We start from the raw sequence: 24,459 nt of genomic DNA on the forward strand, positions 1-24,459 counted from the left end.
TGGTACCTATCAAAATAAAGACAATAACCTACAGTTTACCTAGGTCTTCTAGGATGACTGGCTAAGCTTTATATTACCAAATACTCGTATAAATATAGAACAGTAAGACTACGATTTACTTCGTCAGATGACCGAAGACACTGTCTAAATAATATTGGTATAATACAGTATTAAAATATTTAAAAGTCACATCAATCACATCAAGGTTATACAGTAGAGCAGAAATAATATATTTACCAAAGTCCAAACGGACTAATGTTCCCTGCGCGCCGTCCTTTTTTGCTTCCCTTCATAACTCTAAAACACTAGCTATTTATTATAAATCGAATATCACTATCACGGGTACATCGCGGCACCGAATCTTATCATGTGACTTTCCACCACGACCAGAGTCGGTATATTTTTCTCTGATCGTCAGACTGGCTGTCGCCATTCCGCGAGCAATCCCCTGGCCATAAACAGCACTACCGGAGATATTACGTAACTACTAGCCACATGGCCTCCACACCTACTCTGGGTGTGTATTAGGCATACAGCTCGACGACCGTCGCGCAAAGGTATTACGTAACAAGTTGCCCATCTGGCTAAGTGCATTTGGAACTGCACACGGTCCTCTAAAACAATTAATATCGCCACAGGCGAAAAGAAATTAAGAGCATGTACCGTCACACCGGGATTCTATAAAATATGTAACAGGTCGACGACTGACGCAGACTGACACAGACCAAAATCATTGTTAAGAAAAGACTATGAATCTATGACGGATCTACGATATACTAATATCTGTAACTGATCTGCGACGGATCTGTGACTGATATGCGACGGTTCTGTGATTGATATGCGACGGTTCTGTGACTGATTTGCGACGGATCTGTGACTGATATGCGACGGTTCTGTGACTGATTTGCGACGGTTCTGTTACTGATCTGCGATGGTTCTGTGACATGTGCGACGGTTCTGTGACTGATTTGCGACGGATCTGTGACTGATATGCGACGGTTCTGTGACTGATCTGCAACGGTTCTGTGACTGATCTGCGACGCTTCTGTTACTGATATGCGACGGTTCTGTGACTGATTTGCAACGGTTCTGTGGCTGATTTGCAACGGTTCTGTGACTGATATGCAACGGTTCTGTGACTGATATGCGATGGTTCTGTGACTGATTTGCAACGGTTCTGTGACTGATATGCGACGGTTCTGTGACTGATCTGCGATGGTTCTGTGACTGATCTGCGACGCTTCTGTTACTGATATGCGACGGTTCTGTGACTGATATGCGATGGTTCTGTGACTGATATGTGACTGATCTGTGACCGATATTCGACGGTTCTGTTACTGATATGCGACGGTTCTGTGACTGATATGCGATGGTTCTGTGACTGATATGTGACTGATCTGTGACCGATATTCGACGGTTCTGTGACTGATCTGCGACGGTTCTGTGACTGATCTGTGACCGTTCTGTGACTGATTTGTAACCGTTCTGTGACCGATCTGCGACAGATATGTGACGGACCTGCGACGAACTTGTGACGAATCTATGACGTCACTGTCACTTCCGCCTTATACCAGTTACTTACATTTTAAAGTGTTTTAGTTACACCAGTTTAACCAAACCACATACCGAAGTGTTTAGCTAGACCGGTATAGTGAAACGATCGCGTTCAAACTTACATTTTAAACTGGTTTAATTATACTATTTTAGTAACGTTAACATTATGGGCAAGATGAATTAATTTAGTACAGTGTAACCTCGTATTATGGGGAAATCCATCATTGCTAAATTTAGCGCACTGGGGAAATACAACGTCCTGGTTTTCAAAGCGTCCATACAGTTTTCTGCGAACAGGTAAATCTAAATTTATTATGTGTGCATTTGTTTTAATAATTTCGTATGCATTTATAATAGCAAACATCAGTTTGAAACGATTTGTACGAAATGATTTTACTATTAGCTTTAAAATCTGACCTCGCCCTGTCATTCAAAGGGGTACGTTCGAGGTAAACGTGAATATTATAAAAATGTATGAAGCAAACTCATTTTAAATAAAGGACTACTTTTGAACATATTTGTCACATAACATGTAGTATAGGCAATACATTATACATTATACAATACAATACATTATATATACACACATGTATGTATATATTGTCCATTTCTTAAAGGAACATATAAAATACTATGAAATAATAATCGAACTCTTTGTTCACGAAATAAATGCAACGACTAAGCGTAATTCCCATTCTGTGGCCCGGCTTTCAGTAGCCGAATGAGCGAATTCTCACATTTTTTTATACGTTAATACAAACTATTTTAAAGGGCCATTCCCGAGTTTGCTGCATTGTAAGATGTTTCCGATCAATAAAATATTTCTACGATTAAACTTACATGTTAAATAATAATATTTTCTTGTTTAGAATATCATTGTCTGTATATTCAATGTGTTTTTGGTCGTCTTAATATTTGTGAGAAGCCCAAACTGGATTTTGTCTTCAAATAATTTCGTACGTTTTTTTAGGAAATAAAATGAAATTTAACCTAGTACAAATATTAGAACGATCAGAAACACAGAAAAATATATTTGATATGTAATTACAATCGTTAAAACGTATCTGTTAGTCAATAACATCTTTAAAATTGCAGCAAACTCAGGAATGTCCCTTTAATAGTACCGTAAGCAATGCGTAGCTTAAATTTAACTACAAGCTTAATTTTTTAATAAAAAAAACTTGTCAACATTACTTGGATATTAACTTTTAATAATGAAAACAATTGAATAAACATGCTCTTGAAAATTAGCTTCTAAACACAATCTGTAGTGACATACATTCCACTGTGATTTTTAATAAGTTTTTCAGTATTACACTGACATTTATAAGCCCTGTTATGATTGTAAGACGGGCCAATATATAAAGTGGAGGGGGAAATGGGATTAATGGGGTATACTGGGTATTACCACACGTCTCCTTAGCTACTCTAACGCAGTACTTCTTAATTATTGTTTTCCATTGACTTTAATGCTATCATAGTATATGTTACAACAGGATTTCTGCCAGTCCCGCCAAAATCAAGCTGGTTAAAACACGTTTTGTACTGTATTTCTTTTCTTGCATGGGGTAGAGTAAAGAAGGGGTGATTACCTTTAGTATCTGGGGTCATGTATAGCGTGGCGTCAGCAAAATGTGGGTCGTCTGCATTTTAAAAAAACCCCCACCAATCAGGGCTTTTGGAGCCATGGATAACCGACAGCTAGGCTACTTTTGAAAAGGGATGAGGTTGGGGAATCCAGGTGAAAACCCCCTTCGGTCAAAACCCCCTCGGTCAAAACCCCCTCGGTCAAAACCCCCTCCAGTCAAAACCCCCTGCAATAAATAGTCAGACGGTCAAAACCCCCTCTTATTATTATTGTTTGGTATTTATAGTGGTAAAGTTGGTATACTATTAACATAGATGAATAATTGTTTTAATCTCTTTTGAATAATTATCTGAAATATATTTATTTATGTTGTTATTTAGTGTATGTTACACTACATAGACTTTAGGCTTTCAGTGAAGCTACTCATAGACTTAGAATTGTAGTTTTTACAAAATGTTTGATCTTAGAGATAGATGTAATTGGGAAGCCTAGGAAAACGACTTATATAATATAATAGTGTAATGAAAGAACTTGATAGTAATTTGCAATATAAGGAAAGAACATGATAGTAATTAGCAACAACAACAACAACAACAGCTTGATCTTGGCTAGCTGCTGCAGGGATTAATGTAATTGGGAAGCCTTGAGAAATCCTTTAAATAATATAATGAAAGAATTTGATAGTAATTAGCAATCTCTGTTACTTATGTGATCTTAGCTATTGAAGGGATCTTAGCTATTGATGGGATTAATGATTGAGCAGTTATTTTTGAACATGAAAGTAGAGTACATGCAGCAAATGTCACATGGGATGCTACAAGAAAATGGTTAGGGTCTGGTCTATTAATCACTCTCAAAGGCATCGGACACTGCATCAGATGGAAATAGATCTAAATGCGATCTAATGGATTATGACTTATACAAAAGTCTATGCAATCAAATGTTATAATATGCAAGTGTGAATAAATATTTTGGGTATTAATTATTTTGTCATTTCTTATAATTATTTCCTAAATAAGGGGGTTTTGACTGGAGGGGGTTTTGACTGGAGGGGGTTTAGACTGAGGGGGTTTTGACCGAGGGGGTTTTGACCGGAGGGGGTTTTGACCGGTCACCAATGGGAGGTGTTGGTATAAAACAGTTAAGGAGAATATAATAATATGTGTACCGAACTCTATTTAAAACTAAGTAACCATAGATTCACACCTTCCTATTATTTTGTATAAATATTTTCCTAACTTACATACTTTGTTTACATTGCTAGTAGGTAATAACTTTATTACTTTAAAGATACATGTATATTGAAGGATGCTGTAATAATGATTAATATATAATCATAAAAAAAGAGCAAGTTCATACAGTTTGAAACTTTAATCCTAGTGTAGTAATCACGGAAGTAATCATAAATTACGATTACATTAGCAATGTAATCGATTACGATTACTGATTACGATATATATATACATATATATATATATATATATATATATATATATATATATATAATATATATATATATATATATATATATATACTAGTACTAAAAGAAAATAGTATATAATTTCTGTAATCATTATACAGAGATTCGTTAAAACACAACTTTGGCAATACGCCTTCATTACTCATGCATTGTAGTTCTGTTGCGCAAATGGGAAATGCTAATACTAAGTTTCCTAATATAAATCGCCAGAGCTATAAATACTGCACCAGATACAAAAAGAAGATTATCATGTATTTTCTGCCATTGTCAGATGACTAAATAACCAAATGACTAATGACTAAATAAAAAATGACGAACATTTGTCTGAAATAGCTGTGTGTGTGTATACTGAAGAACAGAAGAATCGTGAATATTTTAGTATTTATTTATCTCATTATAAAATTCGCTAAATAGACCATCAAAATGGGTCTAGATGTGATTTGTAAGAATCTGCTGGTTATCGGCTTCCTTGAAAGCCTGGGGCCATCGTTTCATGATGACATCGACAGCCAAACTAAGACTGCATCGTACATTAGCTAACCTGATCCTGATACCCCCTACTGTACACCTAAAGTAAGGCAGTTAACATTTACAAAATGGTATGCATCAGGAAGCAACGACATAAAACTAGTTGTACAAGTGTTTCGACATAACCCAAGAAGGATGTGTATCTACTTTAGAAGCCACGTGAACTCAACCGAACACCTAAGTGGGTTTTTTTTGTTAATAATTTCAGTTTGGTTTGACGTAAGAAGAAAAGTAAAAGTAAAAGTGTTTTGAAAATAACACAAAATTACTAATCTGCTGAGAAATAAATAAATTGTAGTAAATCTCATTGTATAAAAAAGACGTTGCCTGTGGGATGGACTATAGGTTCATATATTATACATAGACCACTTCGATAACCATCTGTTAAAAGATCTGATGTCAAACGACAAAGGAAATTGAAACTCAGAATTTACCTTTTCCCTCCCCCCTTTCGTTCCCCATCACAGCCACCATGCTTGCTATCTGGTTCTTTGAAAATGATACCAAAAAAAACAAAACAAAACCCACAGTTTCTTTCCTGGTGATTTTCCTTTTCTCAAGAATCACTTCAGAACATGTATATATGGATTCCTGTGTTGAACTTCAAAAAGGAGTTGCATTTAATTTAAAAATTTATTTTGGTTTATTTACCGGCATAATTTGTGTCTTAACGTTTAAAGATAATAACTCAAGATCAATCAACAACCACTTTGTAGAAGGTACTTATTTAAAGAAGACATCAAGCGTTGTAGGTTGGAAAACAAGTACACGTGTTCATTATTATTATTATTATTATTATTATTATTATTGATTTTTAAAACTGAATTCCCTAGTACATTTTAAAACTGATTTTTATCTTCTGTCTATGGTAGATAAATATGCATTGTTGGATATTGCGAAGTTGCGAGAGCGTCCCTCTTTTGAGCTCTTTAGTTGTACAGAGAATTGAAAATATGGTGAAGATAGGCTGCTTGTGCGTTACAGGCCTGTAGGTGCATATTTTATATAGTTTACTTTTAAAGAGAAGTTTGTTTTGTTTAACGACACAACTAGAGCACATTGATTATTAGTAATAGGCTATTGGGTGTCAAATATTTAGTAATTTTGACATAGTCTTAGAGAGGAAACCCGCCACATTTTTCCATTAGTAGCAAGGGATGTTTTATATGCACCATCCCTCTTTTAAAGAGATGCTTCATACAAAACGCAATTAAGACTGGTAGATGCTCTCTTCCCACCTATAGAATAGACGTCGAGAGACGGGGTGGGTGGGTCAGAGGGACTGCCCCCAACTCAAGCTGAAGAGGTCAGGGTATGCGTTGCCCCCCCCCCCCCCCCCACACACACACTTGTTTGAACCTTAATTGGATATAAGCATGTGAAATGTTATTCAGTTTATATTCAAATTGTATTTTCTTATATTCAAATTGTATTTCGTTACATGGAAATATTATTTTGTCAAAACCATTATTGGGTTATATAAAGAAATAGTATATTTAATTTATAGCGAAATGGTATTTCATTATTTCGATTTATTTCAAGAAAAAAGTGCATCTATGCTAGCTAACGCGGTCCATAAGTATGCGCGCGCACAACTTTAATCTGACACACCTATGAGAGATCCCCAGTTGTAGATACTATTCGTTGTAGATTACTTTCGAAACTTGTGATTGGTTGCTCCACGGTCATGACCCGGTCGCCAAGCCATATCATCCATTAAAAAAAGCACGACCGAAATGGATTGCTTTGTGACGTGTAAGTTAATTTGTAATTGATTGTTCGGTTACGTATAAGTTAACTGCAAGCGCGAGTGCCGTAAATAAGTTTTAGTTTAAATGTATTTAAAAACTTATTTTTGAGGATATACAAGAAATGGAATACTACATTCGTGTCTTTTAGACACTCTTTATCTTACAACTCGTTATACAACGTTTTTCTTCTTCTTTTTTAAAACAGCAGATTGTAAGATTAAAGTGACCGACTCTAGGTATTAAACACTACGGCGTATTTATTTTTTACTATTGGAGCCGTTTAAAAAAAAATTATAACTGAAATCACACATTACTAATATTTTATTGTTTAGAATATCCACTTCCGTACATCTGAGATATTTCTGGTCATTCTGGTGTTTGTAATGTCACGAAATGCATTTTTCGTAATTCTTAAAACGCACATACCTCTGAGAAATAACGGTTATGGAGACGACCTCAAGTCTGTTTTGCATGTTGTTTCCTCGTTTGAACGTCACAGACTCTGGTTTCAACTCTACTTTAACTATACCCAGATGTGTTACAGGTTTGGAAGGAAATGTTTTATTTAACGACGCACTCAACACATTTTATTAACGGTTATATGGCGTCAGACATATGGTTGAGGACCACACAAATATTGAGAGAGGAAACCCGCTGTCACCACTTCATGGGCTACTCTTTTCGATTAGCAGCAAGGGATCTTTTATATGCACCATCCCACAGACATGATAGTACATACAACGGCCTTTGTTACACCATTTGTAGAGCACTGGCTGGAACGAGAAATAGCCCAATGGGTCCACCGTCGGGGATCTATCCTAGACCGACCGCGCATCAAGCGAACGCTTTACCACTGGACGACGTCTCGTCCCAGTTACAGGTTTGTATCATCAAAATTACTGTCTATTTTTACGGTTCCAGCCCAGTGGTAAAGCGCTCGCTTGATGCGCGGTCGGTCTAGGGTCGATTCGCGTCGGTAGGCCCATTGGGTTATTTCTCGTTCCAGCCAGTTCACCACGACTGGCATATTAAACGCATTGGCACTATGTGTTATCCTGTCTGTGGGATGGTGCATATATTAATAGATCACTTGATACTAATGGAAAAAATATAGACGGTTTCCTCTCTAAGACTATTTGTCAAAATTACCACATGTTTGACATCCAACAGCCGATGATAAATAAATCAATGTGCTCAGTGGCGTATCCAGAAAATCCATTTGTGTGTGTGTGTGTGTGTGTGTGTGTGTGTGTGTGTGTGTGTGTGTTGGGGGGGGGGGGTGATATGAAGCAAAATGCCAAAGGAACTTTGGGGGAGGTTTAGAGGGGGTGAAAATTAACATAATAAAATTATAACTGTCGCAAAATTTAGGGGGTCCACCCATAGATCCGCCTCTGGTGCTCTAGTGGTGTCGTTTGACAGAACAAACTTGGGTCTGTGTTATGAATATAATATTATAAATTCCAGATTCAAACAACCATAACTGATTTATTGTTTCAAGGAGGTTCGTGCGTTCCTAGCACTGGCACGTGTTTTGGCGGGCCCCCACCAACACAAAAAACTCTGACGTAATACACATATATAATGTTATGAATGGCTATTTACACCAACATCATAATAGACTGCTACTTCAATGGTATCCAACGTTGTATGCTCTATGGCTTTGTTTGTTTGTTAGTTACTCGGAGTCTCCACAACAACGATAACGTTCGATAAAAGTTGCTCGATCGTTTAGACCCGAAACGCCGTACGTCTAGATAGGGTGTTTGGTTTTCTTTTCGGGTAAACGTATTTGTTTATTAAATAATTCTATTACTTTATTGAAAATTTGTGTTTTTATTTACGCGTTTTCCTCAACTGGAAGTATGTCTGTATGTGTGCGTGTATGTATGAGGATGGGGTTGTTGTTGTTTATTATTATTACCTTTACCACCTTCTACACAATGCAAAATACCAACACAAGTAAGTAATGTTTTAACCTTTTTATATATTTGTTTCTGTCCCACATTCATTCAGAGTAAAACTGATTATTACAATTTATATAGCAATACGTTTAATGTTTTTGTTTTCCATAATTTCGAAAATTTAAAATAAATATTTATGTAAAAAAAATCAATAAGAGAAAGGTTTGAAAAGTAATGTTAGGCTCTACCTTTTTAGTTTTTAATGATATAATATATGCATTTCATCATTTCATCTAAATATGTTTTAGTATTAATTTTAAAAATACTCCTTTACATGTGTCACTCTTTTTCAATTTAAACTGGTTTAACTATACTGGTTTAGCTACAACACTCTTGGTTGGAAATGACGAGCGTTCACACGTGTACTAGCTATACCGGACTGCGTTCAACCAGACCGAGCGGAAAAACGTCCGCTAGACTGGTTTAGGTGCCTCACGTTAAATCAAATGGCCACGTCAGGAACCAATCAAATAGTTCGCGAACGTTAGCAAAAACGTTTGCTGGCTTAACTTAGGGCTGGTATAAGGTTGAAGGTGTGGTTATCTGTACATGCGCAAGACATCACAACAACAATAGACCACGAGTGCAGCATCATAGTGCCATATTTCGCTAGTTTTAAGTTTATTTGTGACAAATATCGAAATTGCAATGTGCTTGAATGACGTGTAAGCAGAATCGCAATCAATCCGACTAGATTCATACCTTATCACGTCCTAACAAATTCTGTGAAACGGGCAAATCCACAAAATCTAGATAGACCCGTCAGACAGTTGAGTTGCACAGACAGCAAACTTGTCGGAAACATGTACCTGGCATGACGTTACAACGTGTGTAATTCACATGAAAGTGCCATCTTTTTCAGAAATGTACTTTTGTTTTCACTTTAAGAATGTAGGTTTTGTTTCTGAAATATGGCGAAATGCTTAAAAATAGATCAATACTATATCGACTTAAGCACTATAATATTAAACAATACGCATCAATACTAATACAATGTATATATTGAATAGTACGTGGCTGTCAACTCGTTTAAGAATGTAGTTTTTGTTTCTGAAATATGGCAAAATACTTAGGAATAGATCAGTATGACGCAGACTTGAGCTCTGTTTTAGTTACAAAAATGTAGATACACTCTAGAATCTCTAGTGGTGTCGTTATACAAAAAACCCTTTAACTTTAGTTAGCAAATGATCCCGAATCGCCATGTACCAATCGATATTAGCTAATGGCTAGATTACAAAGCATGTGGTTTCCTTTACTTTCAGTTCCTTCCACTTTCACTTTTGATTGATTTTCAAAAGATCAAATAAGCAGATAATTTTGTCGTTCGATACTTGAAATAGGAAGTATGAGGGCTGGATATATATATATACATTGTATCAGTAATATGTGAAACTGATTTTAAGCATCGCAATATGGTCGAGGTATAAGTATGAGTATGAGTTCGTCAGTTCTCACATCCAAGCACTCAATATGCAGTCTCTGTTCAGTAACATCCAAATACTCTAATGATGTTGTTAAACAAAACAACTTTACTTTTTAACTCAGTATTACAATACACACGAATAAGTGACTAAATACTTTTTAAAACCCCCACCCCAAATCATCGGCCACTGAGTGTCAACCTAAGGTAAGTATATTAATGATTAATACACAGCCAGCTATACCAAACCGTAACTTGAACTTGCTTGTAATAAACTTGTTAGCCTGTGCCAGTAGGTGTATGGATGGATATTTGTTGGTCATGGAGTCGAATTTGAGGTTTGCGTGCTCACAGAAAACACTTGACGTAGTGCGCCTTTCGCAATAAGTATGGAGATCCTTTAGTCACATAACTTGCCATAGATACGGTACCGGTAGTTTGTAAACAGGGTAGGGTGGAAGGCTGGTACGGAGCGAGGTGGGTGTAGATTGTGTTGTTGGTGGAAATGGTGATATTGAGTTAGCAATAGTTTTGTGGTTTGCTGTTATTTACCCGTATTGTCTTTGTAATTTGGTTGTGGGCGGGAATTAGCAAAGTGGTAAAGCGCTCGCCTGATATGCGGTCGGTCTGGGATCGATCCCTGTCGGTGGGTCTATTGAGCTATTTCTCGTTCTAGCCAGTGCATCACAATTGGTATATTAAATGTCGTGGTATGTGTTATCATGTCTGTGAGATGGTGCATATAAAAGATCCCTTGCTACTAATAGAAATATGTAGCGGGTTTCCTCTCTAAGACTATATATCAAAATTATCAAATTGTTTACATCCAATAGACGATGATAAATAAATCAATGTGCTCTAGTGGTGTCGTTAAACAAAAGAAAAACAGGACAGGATGTAGCTGTGTGTATGTATGTGTGTATGTATGTGTACGTGTGTGTGTCTGTGTGTGTGTGTCTGTGTATGTGTGTATGTGTGTGTGTATGTGTGCCTCTGTGTGTCTGTGTGTGTATGTGTGTGTGTCTGTGTATGTGTGTATGTGTGTGTATCTATGTGTGTCTGTATGTGTGTGTGTCTGAAGTGTGATGGGTCGCAGGATCAATGGCCATTCATGTACTCGGGAGACATTTGCCAGGTCTGTCCTTACCACTGACACGCGACTGACACAGCACACTGGCGCAACACGTAGTGTCCTGTTCATGTCCAGCCATTGCACCACAACTGGTGTATCAAAGACCGTGGTGTGTGCTATCTTGTATGTGGGATGATGCATATAAAAGATCCCGTGCTACTAATGGGAAAATGTAGCGGGTTTCCTCTCTAAGACTATATGTCAAAATTATCAAATGTTTGACATCCAATAGCCAATGATTAATAAATCAATGTGCTCTGGTGGTGTCGTGGTGTCTTGCGTATGGGAAAATACATATAAAAGATCCCTTGTTGCTTTATTGATATCAGTAACCTATATGTCGGCAGCGGGTTTCTTTTTCCATCGACACTGTGGCTAAATAACCGTAATATGTTAGACAGCAAATAGTCACAGTTTAAAATGTGCTGGGGGTATCATTAAACGAATTGTCATTTCATTTCATTTTATTTAAATAATTTTCGTTTTCCAGATACACGTCAGAGTGTTTATGTAATCGCCTGGCTGCGTGGCGACGCCCGCGATTACACCATCGACGTCTCGTCAACGTCGGTAGTAGAGGTACTTCACAGATTTCAGTTACCTGGCAATGACGTTGTGTGCACGACGGAAATTCAATTTCATAACACATGGGTCCATTGAGTCCAATCGACGCGTTTGGCGCAACCACAACACACGTGTACAACAGAAAAGAAAAACTCGGCGTTGGCGCTTCCTGCGAAGTGTTCAGAGGAATTCAAAGAGTGAGTATTAAAGTGACAGACCCAAGTTTTTAAAGACCACGACTTATTATTCGTAAATTTCGAAACGTTGGATAAAATAATCCTGGAAAAATAAGGATTTTTTTTTATCCTAGAAAAAATGGCTGTGTCATTGTGAAAACAAAATGGTACGACAATCGACCACTATGCTAGAACATACGGTAGATGTTAAGTAGGTTGTCAATACATATGCACAAAAGTTTTGCTTTACATACTTTTTGTGCTATTCACCTGAAACAACGTGGGACGATTCTCTCTCTCTCTCTCTCTCTCTCTCTCTCTCTCTCTCTCTCTCTCTCTCTCTCTCTCTCTCTCTCTCTCTCTCTCTCTCTCTCTCAACTTCAAAATATTATTTAAAAAATGACACCATATATGCCATAATATTTCCAGAACTCTGGGACGACGCACGCCTTGAAAATCTTCAAGGATGGGATTTGGTCGAATTCGTGCGAACATCAGCGGGAGGTGGAAGCTCTGTCGAAACTGAAACACCCCAACATTGTGGCCTTACACGGCAGGGAGAAAGAGGTGAGGCGCCCATACACTGAAACTGTGTCAATCATAGCTGGACTTGGCGGAGTTGCAAAGGGGAGGGGGGCGATTTCTTCCACTAAAATATACAAAAATATGCTGTCTATTTGGATAAGACCCTCCAGGACCGTACCTATCGTAAAATTAAGTGGGAGTGGCAATACAAAAATAATTAAAGTCCAATAATAGAAGGTCATCGCTAGGTAGTCAAAAAGAGCAAACAAAACAAAACAAAACAAACAAAACAAAACAAACAAACAACAAACAAACAACAAACAAACCAAAACCAAAACAACAAACACTCCCCTCCAAAAAACCCCCCAAAACAACAACAAACCCAAAACAAGACAAAACCAACCAAAACACACCCCCCCACCACCAAACCCCCCCCCCCCCCCCCCCCCCCACCCACCACCACCACCAACAAAATAAAAGAGTCATGCCCTTTATTTCTGTACCATAATTCGTTTAGGTAGGTACGGTCCTGTTACTTTTGTAATTAAGAGCACATTGTGTAACAAACATTCAGCCCTTGCAATTAGCGTCAGCATTTAGCCATGCCGAGGCGAAAAAACTTCAGTGAGGAATTACTGGTATATATATATATATATATATATATATATATATATATATATATATATATATATATATATATATATATATATATATATATATATATAAGGGCGACTCGTGATATATGATTGCAAACTTCACTCGATGAGATATAAATCATATTTGACAAAAGACATGAAATATCCTCTATTTATTTTTCAATCCACATAAAACGACAAATTAATGAAATGAATTGTTTAAATTCACAACTTTATGTTCATTGCCTTGTCGCCTACAATATCTATACACAAAAACAATATAGTTCTTTAAAAAAACTAAAAATTCTTATTTTTCAAATAAAAATTGCCTTCATAACTGTTTTAAAAATCAAAACAATCAAACCTTTGCTGACCATAACTAGTGTAAAAGTAGTTCCGTCCCAAAAAGGTATACGTTTTATTAGTGACTATAAATATTGAAATTTATCTAGTCATCATATCTCGACAATAGTGACTGCAGGATAAGTATGTATATATTGTATAGATCTATTGATAGATGTATTGACATATTGATACATTTATTGACATATTGATGTATTGATTAGCTGGAGACTGGGAGAACAGTACTGGTAATGGAGTTATGTCAAGGTGGGAGCCTCCACACATTCCTTCAGGAACCAGAGAATATGCATGGGCTTGGCGAGAAAGAATTCTTCATCTTTATCAGTGATACCTGTGAGTAGACACATTCTACAACATTCGTTCTATCTGGATGACTTTTACTTTGACAGTGTTCAACCTTTTGTTTGTTTGTTGTTATTTTACTTCTTTTATTTTTCCACATCTTCGTCTTCTTTGTCTTACTGGTTTTTTTAAACAATATTTATTCAAATAAATGAAGTGGATCAAAAAGAGGCGGAAATCCTATATAAATGCCGATAGGATGATGTTACATACTGCATAAATTTTAATGGATGATAAACATCGTCTTATTTATTATCACATTATTATTATTATTATTATTATTATTATTATTAGTAGTAGTAGTAGTAGTAGTAGTAGTAGTAGTAGTAGTAGTCCATTACTTCATTTAAGTTTCATAAGACAGAAATTATTTTACTGTTATTAATTCTTCAGGTGCCGGTCTAAAGCATCTGCGCAGCTGTGGGTTCGTGCATAGAGATATTAAACCGGGCAACATCCTTCGAACGGTACTTTTTGACGGAACGTAAGTTTTCACGCACCTTTTACTTATACATGTATTAGGATACATAATTAGCATATGTCAGTGACACTTTATCAGTTGTTTAACATGTTATATGTGTATGCTTATTACATATTTTATTTTAGTGTTAGGTACAAGATCTCTGATTTTGGTTCGAGTAAAAATCTTGAACATGAAGAAGGGGAATTTATGTCATTAGCAGGAACTGAGGAATATTTGGTAAGTCTATGTAAAATATGTAGTTATTTACCACAAATGAATTTTTAATATTTCAATAACATGAGAGTGCAGTAGCAAAAACTATTTCATGATTTAATTTCGTTAGATAAAAATCTGAATGACAAAACCATAATACGACTAACATTGAATTCAAGTCTGTGATGTTCATTCTGAATAGAAATAGAAATTAAGAATAGTTACAAAGATTATCACCATCCTGTTCTACTAGCTAATTTTTATTCAAAATGTTATCAGAATATGACAGTTTTATTTGAAATTATTAACTGTGCTTTATAATAAATCATTTTATTTCTTCTTTGGAATACCCTTTGAATTTTTGAATTTTAAATATTAGCATAAAAATTATAGTAACTATTCATTGAGTTACGCCAATATTTATATAAAATCTAAACGACATATTAGCCCTAAGCGTCGGAGGCGGGGTGGGGGGGGGGGGGGGGGGGGGGGGGGGGGTGCAGGGTTAACTATCCCCTCATGTATAAATATTATGAATTGCTCCCTACTCAGTTGAAAGTCAAATTGTTATAACTGGCTCCTCCAGTTGATGGTATTTTTCGACGCATGTGTGAGTTAACTGTACCGCTTGTTTTAAATATGTTTTTGCATTATGTTCTGTCGAGATACCATTTAAATGATTACACTGCTTAGAATGACGGCATACAAAAGACGTAATCTCAATAATATAAACCTATAAATTGTACAATAAAAAGTAGTAATGAAACTACACTACAATAACACATTTAATGTTATATAAAATATTTTAAAAACTCAATTGTGGGCAATAACTGTGTATTTTCATTGTAAAATAATTCATTACACCGACCTGCACTTTACCCGAGTGTGTGTTTCTTGCTACAATGTAATACGTATGCTTTTTTAATTATCTCAATCTTAAAAATATCAATCAATACAATTCTATGTTATATTACTTCCGAATATTGCTAACACTGCTACATTTTCTGCTATTCACTGTAAATTAATTAATACAGATTTATGCGTTACTGTTATTTTGAAACAGTTTGGGATTTTTTCACTACGATATTCCACAATTACTAGTTTAGTATAGCTTCACTTGAATTAATATTTTTGTTAGGTAAAATAGTTAATGTTTTCATTTAAAAATAAATAAACCTAAGTAATAATTGTTTTTCAATCTCGGTTATATCTAGTTTTGTAAACTATATCTTATTTTTCATAAAAAATAATATAGTAAAAGATTAAGGATTTTTAAGACTTCAGATACATTGTATTCTTCTTTTTTATGCTTGACGTGGGTTAAATGCATGCTACTTTGTATCTGACTAGTTTCTCTATTGGGTGTGAGTTTGTTTTTATGTTCCTTAGGAAGAAATTAGGAAAGTCTAAACAAATTGCTTCCGTCTCGCTCTCCTCAGATTAAAATGTCATTCCATACATTTTATATAGTTATCGTAGCTGTATTTGTTATGTGTATAGCTTATCGCAAATATGTGTATCATACTTTCAAGTTGTTAGATTAAAACACAGAAAAAAGATAGGGCAAAGGAGAGCTCATTGCTTCAGCCCTTTGATTGACTCAATCCATTTGCTTGAAAGTGGTTACGGTTTGATGTGCTTTATCTGCTAGCTAATAGCTTATTGAACAAACCAGTGTTTAATAGCATTTACTCAACTTTGTTATAATAATAATAATAATAATAATAATAATAATAATAATAATAAACTTTAGTAGTCAAAAGAAACTGCAATAGGTTCATATATGTATGTACCACACTGGTAGCCAAGCATATTGCATGATACCATGTATGTAAATACACGTACCTTACGTGCTGATTCCATGCATGTGAATACAAATGTACTTTGCATGCACAAAATAAAATGCACTGGTTGATAGTTTTAGATATAACATCTTAGAGTGGTGGCAGCACTATACTATATTATTTTATTTATGTTTTCTTTATATATGTCTATTTAATTTACATAATAATATCAAAACATATGAGACCAAACATGAGTAGATGCTTAAATCAATTTCGAAGGGCAACATGTCTGATTTGTTATGACTTATTGTTATATTAATTAATAACATACTTTAAACAATGCCACATCATTGTATTATGAAAAACCTTCATCAATGAAATAAACAGATTAGATAGATAGATAGATAGATAGATAGATAGATAGATAGATAAAATAAAATATTAATAAAATAAAATAAAATAAAATACATAAATAGTCAGTCAGTCAGTCACATAAAGATCTACTAATATTGTCAATAAGATATGACTGAAATAACACTCTTGCACCACGTGTACACCACACAGTAAATACAATGAACTAACTCTAATCGCAGCATCCCGCCATGTACGTGAAAGCCTTCGTCAAACGAGACATCGACAGCAGCTTCAACAACACCGTCGACCTGTGGTCCTTAGGCTGCACCATCTACCACGCATGCACGGGCGAGATCCCGTTCAAACCCCACGGAGGCGTCAGACACAACAGGAACATCATGTACGTATTAAAGTTAGAATCCCACCTCACCAAGTTATAACATTTAGTAAAGCAAAATACAAACATACCTACAGTTTTAATAATCATGTGTGTTATAACTAACTACATGACTCGATAGCTGAGAACGTATCGTGGCAAGCCTGCAAGTTGCGGGCAATTCGTTGCCACAGGTTCGAGTCCCAGCTACGGCATATGAAACAATTTGTGAGGCCAGAAAGGATTTGATGATCCCCTGCGTCAATGCGTTAATATCTATGTATGTAATAGTCAAACTCGACATACATACAATATATAGATATTCATACATTAATACATTCTACCTTCATGATCATAATCATACTATCGCCGGTTACCTAATACTTTGTAACACTTAAAACTTGAATCTTTCTTATGATTCACTCAGACTGTCAAACGACAGCACATGAGGAATTCTTTGTATAAAATATACAGACTTAATTTAGCTAAGTTATACACACAGTCTTATATAATACATGTATATAATTGAATGAAGACACGTGGTGACAAAGACGATCATATAGTTATAACACATCGGAATTATTGGCGACTCGCTGTTTGATTGAAAAAATAAAAAATAGTACATTTTTGTATAATGTAGGTAAGCGGCTATAGTGTGCAACGGTCATTAACATTAACGCTGATAATCTATTCTAAATGATTAAAAATATACACGAAAATACATCTTTAAAAATCTTTTGTTTCTAATGCCAAGCATACACATATGCCATAAATTATTATAGAGGTTTTATTTCTAATGCCTGGCATACACATGCGTCATAAATTATTATAGAGGTTTTATTTCTTAAGCCTGGCATACACAAATACCGGAAATTGTTATATTACAAGCTGCAATATTAAATATATGTACATCAATAATGCCAGTTTGACAACGGCTGCAAACGTGCCATAAAAATCACCTGGAATAATACGACAGTGTGTGTAATAAAATGGAATACGAATACTTTCTATATACAGATGTTGTTTAATAGTACAAATAATGCTGATAAAATTAAGCCAGTTCTGCTACTACCTGTCTATAAAGAGGGGTAAACTGTATTTTGTACAGGTACATAATGATCACGTGCAAACCGAGCGACGCTATTTCTGGATCCCAGCGTCAGGAGGACGCAGACATAGCGTGGCAGAATGAACTCCCCAAAACCTGCCCGATGGCCACGTAAGTTACAGTAAGATAGCGTTGCTGTCCTGTATTGCTTATCCTACCTAGGCATAAGGCAGAGTCCAATACAAGGGATGTTTTGACAAGGTCGTAATGGTATGTTCCCCTGACTCGGAACAGGGGAACACTGTCCAGTGCTTCATCTATAGGAGGTTTACCAGAGTGATACATATATATTTCACTTGTTTTCAAGGACTGCCACTCCTCAAATAATACATATATTTCACTTGTTTTCAAAGGACTGCCATTCCTCAAATAATACATATATTTCACTTGTCTCCAAAGGACTGGCACTCCTAGAATAATACATATATTTCACTTGTCTTCAAAGGACTGGCACTCCTCGAATAATGCATATATGTCACTTGTCTTCAAAGGACTGGCACTCCTCGAATGATACATATGTTTCACTTGTCTTCAAAGGACTGTCACACCTCGAATTATACATACATTTTACTTGTCTCCAAGAGGAATGCCACTACCCAAGGTGATACATATATTTTAGTTTATCTTCAAAAGGACTGCCACTCCAGGGCTATATACAATATATGTTACCTTGTATTCTAGAGGACTGCCATTCTCCGGGGGTGATATGTATTTTACTTTGTTTTCAAGATAACTGCCACTCCCCGGTGATACATATTTTACATCGCTTTTAAGAGGATTGCCACGCCCATAACCTATTTGACAAATATCAACCTGCATAAGACAGAGCTGATATACGTGTGTCTGTGTGTGTGTGTGTGTGGGGGGGGGGGGGGGGGGGGTTAAGATGTTGAGAGGGGACTAAACCTAGAGTCAAACTAAAGTGGGCTATTTGATACTAGATAATAATAATAAGTTACACCAGTATTAGTGCTGTCATTGCCATACATATATAGGACATTACTGCAGCCTCCATGCTTGACATGCATAATTATGCGCGAACGAAACATTAAAAATAACTAAGCTATTAATTTCATGCTTAAGATGCCAAGGTTCAAATTCCATACCAATACCCTATAGTTCAAAAAGTACTTCAGCCAATGCACTACGACTGGTATATCAAAAGCTGTGGCATGTGATATCCTGTCTGTGGGATAGTGCATATAAAAGATTCATTGCTACTAATGGAAACATGTAGTAGGTTTTCTTTCTAAGACTGTCTCTAGCAGTGTCGTTAAACAAAACAAACTTTAATTTATAGCTTTTCAAACGTATAGTATTGGCATAGGATCCTTGGTTTGCGAAAATGGACTCCCATTGCCTTTGTTTAAAAGAAATATGTTGTACGTTCAAGATACAAACATTGATACATGTTGGCCTTAGTGATGGTCCAATCATCGATTATAAATGAAAATTGATCAGTTTGGATCAACTAATTAAAAAAATCCATAATCGATTGTATGGGAACATGTGGACTGTAATTTTTTCTCAGTTTAGATGATGAAATCAGTGTAAATATGTTGGATTTGGGTATAAGTTTTCATGTGTACATAAAGAAAAAAAAGAGATATTAAATAGTTAAATAAGGAAAACATAACAATTTGTAGTGTCTATCCTGTAGAACAGGACCAAAGTTGCACGGTCTTTATAATTAAAATCCTTCTTATGTTCATATAATTCTAACCGATTGTGTAATCGAAAGTTGATCGGTTGGTGCCAACCGATTATAACTGATGATCGATGATGGAATTCCAATCAATTCCCAACACTAGTTGGCCTATTGAACTAAGATCATATATGTTTATCTTGTAGTTGTGTTAGTCTCAGACTCGACGTTCAAAAGATGATAGCTGGCCTTGTTGAAGCAAACAAGACTAGGCAGTGGACTTTTGAAACTTTCGAAAGATCAGTTCAACATCTAACATCGATGAAGAAAATCTGCGTTGTTAATACAGACAAAGCCTCTTTGCACGACATCTATGTTTCACCCTTATCAAGGTATTAATCTCATTCTAAACACCAAAAACATTATCACATCCAAGTTTATATACTATCACAAAACAAAGTCCAAGGGATGATTTGACTATGGTTGTGACGGTACGTTTACTATCAGATACTTTGTTTCATTGAAAATTGAATATGATCAGAAACACTTGGGAAATTCTAAGTAACAATATTTTTAACAGAATGTGGTTATATATATATATATATATATATATATATATATATATATATATATATATATATATATATATATATATATATATCGGGATAGGGGGTTGGGGTGGCGAGGCCTAAGTGTCTTGACCCACTGCTCATAGCATATTTTTTCTCATTTATTTTAAAATGCTTTCGACACTAATATATAACTTCCATTTTAAGTAGTCACATGTAAAGCCCCCTGAAAATTATCCAGGATCCGCTCCTGTGAATACCAAACAAGAAAAGAAACGCAACTATTATAATATATGCATTTTTTCTTGATACAGTTGATTCGGTAAACACACTGTCAAAATTAGCCTAAAATGTTCACAAGACTTTGGTAATTTTAACAGACACAAAAACTAATTGAAATCAGATTGAGTACTGTAATTTAAAATAAAATTAAAGAAAACGAATTTTATTATCATGTTTTTTGTTATTCAGTACATAACACTGTAGTGTTGTTGTTCTCATTCCTCGATAACTAGTCGTTTGAATAAGGTATTTCGTTATGTTTCAGTTTCAAAGATTTTCATCACTGTGTTGACAGAGAAATCAACACTGACTCATCATCATTTCTGTTATTTCACAAAAACAAACAGCTGCCCTGTTCGTCAGATGTATCGTTGGAAACAGTAGTTGCCAATAATGATACACCAGTTATTTTAATTCATAAAACTAATGGAAAACACGTTTTACCACACCAAACAGGTATTCATCAAATCATATTAAATTATTTTAAGCATGTTTTCTAATCTTTAAAATATTTTTTTTGTAACGCGGCCAACTATTAAAAATAAGTCTGACTTTTTTCAACCATAAATTCTAATTTCTATTCTATTTTTATTCAGTGTAATAAAAACATACCAATGTACTGTAAAACAAAAGTCTGTTTGCGTCAAAAGGGAACCGATGAATTGGCATGAAACTCCGTACTGAATAACGTTAAAATTATATAAATAAAAAACTTATTAAGTTTTTAAACCTTTTCAAAGTCTCATAACATCTAAAAATAATAGTTTGTAAATAAAAAAATTCTGAACAAATCATCATCAAAATGTATAGATTAAATATAATTTTTAATGCAGGGGTGAACGCAAAATGCTGGATCAGCCAAGGTAGGCAGTTTCACCTGAATTGTTACTTGTAGTTGATAATCCAGTACACAGAGGCTATAGGTAGGATTGCGAGTGCAATTACTTTACCTTGGTTGTTCTATTAACTGCCTTAATCCCTGAATTAATTTAAAATGAAGATTTAACCTATGGCATTTAATGGCAATTTATTGAGAAACTTTTTTATTTACACATATTCTTGTGCAAAACAAAAATGTGAGTTGATATGGGTTTAAAACTTAACATATTTTTATACTAGTTTTAACATTATTCATTACATGCAATTCCATCGATTTCCTTTTGATGCAGACAGGCTACATTACTAAAATAGGAGACAAAATATTAACCTTTTGTTCTCTGAACACATACATTTATCAGTGTTATTTTAAGTATTTTGTTTTCATTATAAATACAATAAAAGCAAGAACTATTTTTACATGAATATTTAATTAATAGTATACAAGTATTTCATATTTAAAGATTTTAGTGAAAAAAAGTTTCATTTAGTTCATCATCAAACTGATTGCATGATAGTTTTTCATTCCATTAAGTATTCATGTATTTGCTTGCTACAAAATGCAGTTAAATCTTTGTATAAATGTCACTGAAGGAACCACCAAAAGGCATATTTATGAATAGATTATGTAAAGCAAAGTTTTATTTACAGCAGATTTAACCTGTATTGTGTTTTATCAGATCCCTTTCCTAGTTTCACGTCCTCCATGACCATGGAGGAAGAAATCAAGACAGCTCGGAAAGACTGCTGGGCAGTCAGTAATTATGGAAAGCTCGTCAAGTCAGCCGAGTGGATTCATAAAGGGTTAATCCAAGCAAGAGAGATAATGTGGTATGTGTTTGCTTAATTAAATCCACTATATTTCTTTTGATTCTATTAATTTCCAGTTGATAAAAATTACACTATGAATAATATGACCTTATTAATATACAAACTTTAATTTTTCTCATGATGCTCAGTCTGCTATATACAATCAAACCTGTCTTAAGCGGTCATACAAGGGAGTAGATAAAAGTGGCCGCTTAAGACAGGTGGCCGCTGATTACAGGTTGTCACATATAGAGTCTTTAAAACATGTGTTGTTGTTTCTTGTTTTATCGTCTATACTGCTAATTAACGGATGTGCGCTTCACAGTTGACTACAAGTCAACTTTTGACATGTCACCTCCTTCAGAAAACATGCAACTGGAATGTATTAAATTAACCGTTCTCAACACGTTTGTTTTCTTCTTCCATTTAATTATTTAAATCCTACTTCATGCGATGGATTGTCATAATAAGTGAATCTACATATGTCAAGCGTAGCCTGCCCAGAGGCAGTCAGATGCATTCCAGAATCATACTTTCTTAATTAATGTCGGGATTGGATAGGTACTAGTATTCCTGAAGGTGTGAAGATCGGTTATTTACTGCACCTTATCTATGTTGTTAAAATATCCCCTTTATATAACAGTAAACATTTACTATGGCCGCTTAATACTGTATAATTTTAAAAGAAGAATGTGTTTTGTTTGTACGGCCATTAGTATTATAGAATGACAGTAGGGGTGATAAGGAATGGGTCGTAAGTGAAATACAAATTGATATGCTATAAGGTAAAGAAGACTAATTTATTATCACAGCTGTAAAGTAAAAATGTCATTAATTTTTTCACAGATTTCAAGTACATGTAATTCCAGTTTGACACAGTGACTGAAATTTTATTTGTTATAATTTCAATTTGACACTGAAAGACATTAAATTTCAGTTTGTCACCGACAAATACTAAATTGTACTTGTAATAATTCACACACTAAATATATATATTTTTAAAATTTCTTTTTTTCTCTCACAACCAATAAATTGTAATTGTAATAATTTTAGTTTGTCACTTACAAACACTCAATATAGTTTGTAATAATTTCAGTTTGTCATAAGCAAACAATAAATTGTAATTATAAAAATAGAACAAATTTAATTCACAATCTCTAAATTTTAATTGTAATTATTTCAATTTGTAATTGACAAATACTAAATTTTGTTTGTAAATCAACCAATATGATACTGAATTTTTTTTCAGTTCTGAATACAAAGAAAAACGTTTGTACATACAAAAACATTGCCAAGCTTTATTGGACATTGCCCAGGAGAAGCGATCACTTCTGGAGATGATAGGGGAGTGGGAAGGATACAGGAGGAATATATCCCAAGCAGTCGATGTAAATGTATCCCAGCAGTACAAACAAGCAAAGAGTCTGTGTTTAAAGGTATTGCTACAACTATCGATTGCCTACCTCTCCCCTGAACTTCCAAGAGGTCTGACAATCCACTGTTTAACGTTTGCATATAAAAAACACAATTATTTTTAGTTGGGGCGATGTAATATCGTGGTCGGCTGGGTGTTTCTGGAAAAAAATTGCCTACAGGTCTATTATGTATGTTAGGGGCCCTTTTTAGCGTTTCATCTCTCCCTAGAAACCGCCAGCAGTAGTCCCTGTAAAACCAGTGCAGTTCTACTTTGCCAAGCAGCACCGATTCTTTTTTCTGAGCTATATTGCTTCATTTCTTCATGGATGTTGTTTCTGTGTATTTCATTGCTAACAAATCTGACCTACTCCACGGCACTACATATTGTTCACCAATAGCAATGGAACATAATAGGTGACTGCACATACGGAAAGGGACCACAAAACACTCCTGGAAATGCATGACTATTGGGAAATGGTTGGTCTACGAGAGAAAGGAGATTTTTCCTAAAAGCATTCAGTCTAATAAATTTGTCCTC

General features: G+C 35.1%; 1 protein-coding gene across 6 annotated transcripts in view; it reads left to right on the plus strand.

Annotated features, from left to right (window-relative positions):
* LOC121369172 (serine/threonine-protein kinase TBK1-like) overlaps positions 1–24,459 on the plus strand; it is a 50,526-nt gene that overhangs the window by 15,109 nt on the left and 10,958 nt on the right. For 3 of the 6 annotated variants that reach the window (XM_041494079.1, XM_041494077.1, XM_041494076.1), the window contains exons 2-12: positions 11,911–12,181; positions 12,590–12,727; positions 13,887–14,016; positions 14,419–14,509; positions 14,632–14,725; positions 17,079–17,239; positions 18,324–18,434; positions 20,175–20,360; positions 21,085–21,275; positions 22,376–22,526; positions 23,755–23,941. In XM_041494079.1, coding sequence (XP_041350013.1) covers positions 12,068–12,181; positions 12,590–12,727; positions 13,887–14,016; positions 14,419–14,509; positions 14,632–14,725; positions 17,079–17,239; positions 18,324–18,434; positions 20,175–20,360; positions 21,085–21,275; positions 22,376–22,526; positions 23,755–23,941 — 1,554 coding nt within the window. In that variant the 5' untranslated portion in view covers positions 11,911–12,067. Of the gene's footprint in view, positions 1–1,740; positions 1,852–8,604; positions 8,684–8,767; positions 8,864–11,910; positions 12,182–12,589; positions 12,728–13,886; positions 14,017–14,418; positions 14,510–14,631; positions 14,726–17,078; positions 17,240–18,323; positions 18,435–20,174; positions 20,361–21,084; positions 21,276–22,375; positions 22,527–23,754; positions 23,942–24,459 lie in introns of those variants that run through there. The other 3 variants (XM_041494075.1, XM_041494080.1, XM_041494081.1) reach the window with 3 other exon arrangements.

This window comes from Gigantopelta aegis, chromosome 3 (genome assembly GCF_016097555.1).
Source record: "Gigantopelta aegis isolate Gae_Host chromosome 3, Gae_host_genome, whole genome shotgun sequence".
Taxonomy (NCBI): domain Eukaryota; kingdom Metazoa; phylum Mollusca; class Gastropoda; order Neomphalida; family Peltospiridae; genus Gigantopelta; species Gigantopelta aegis.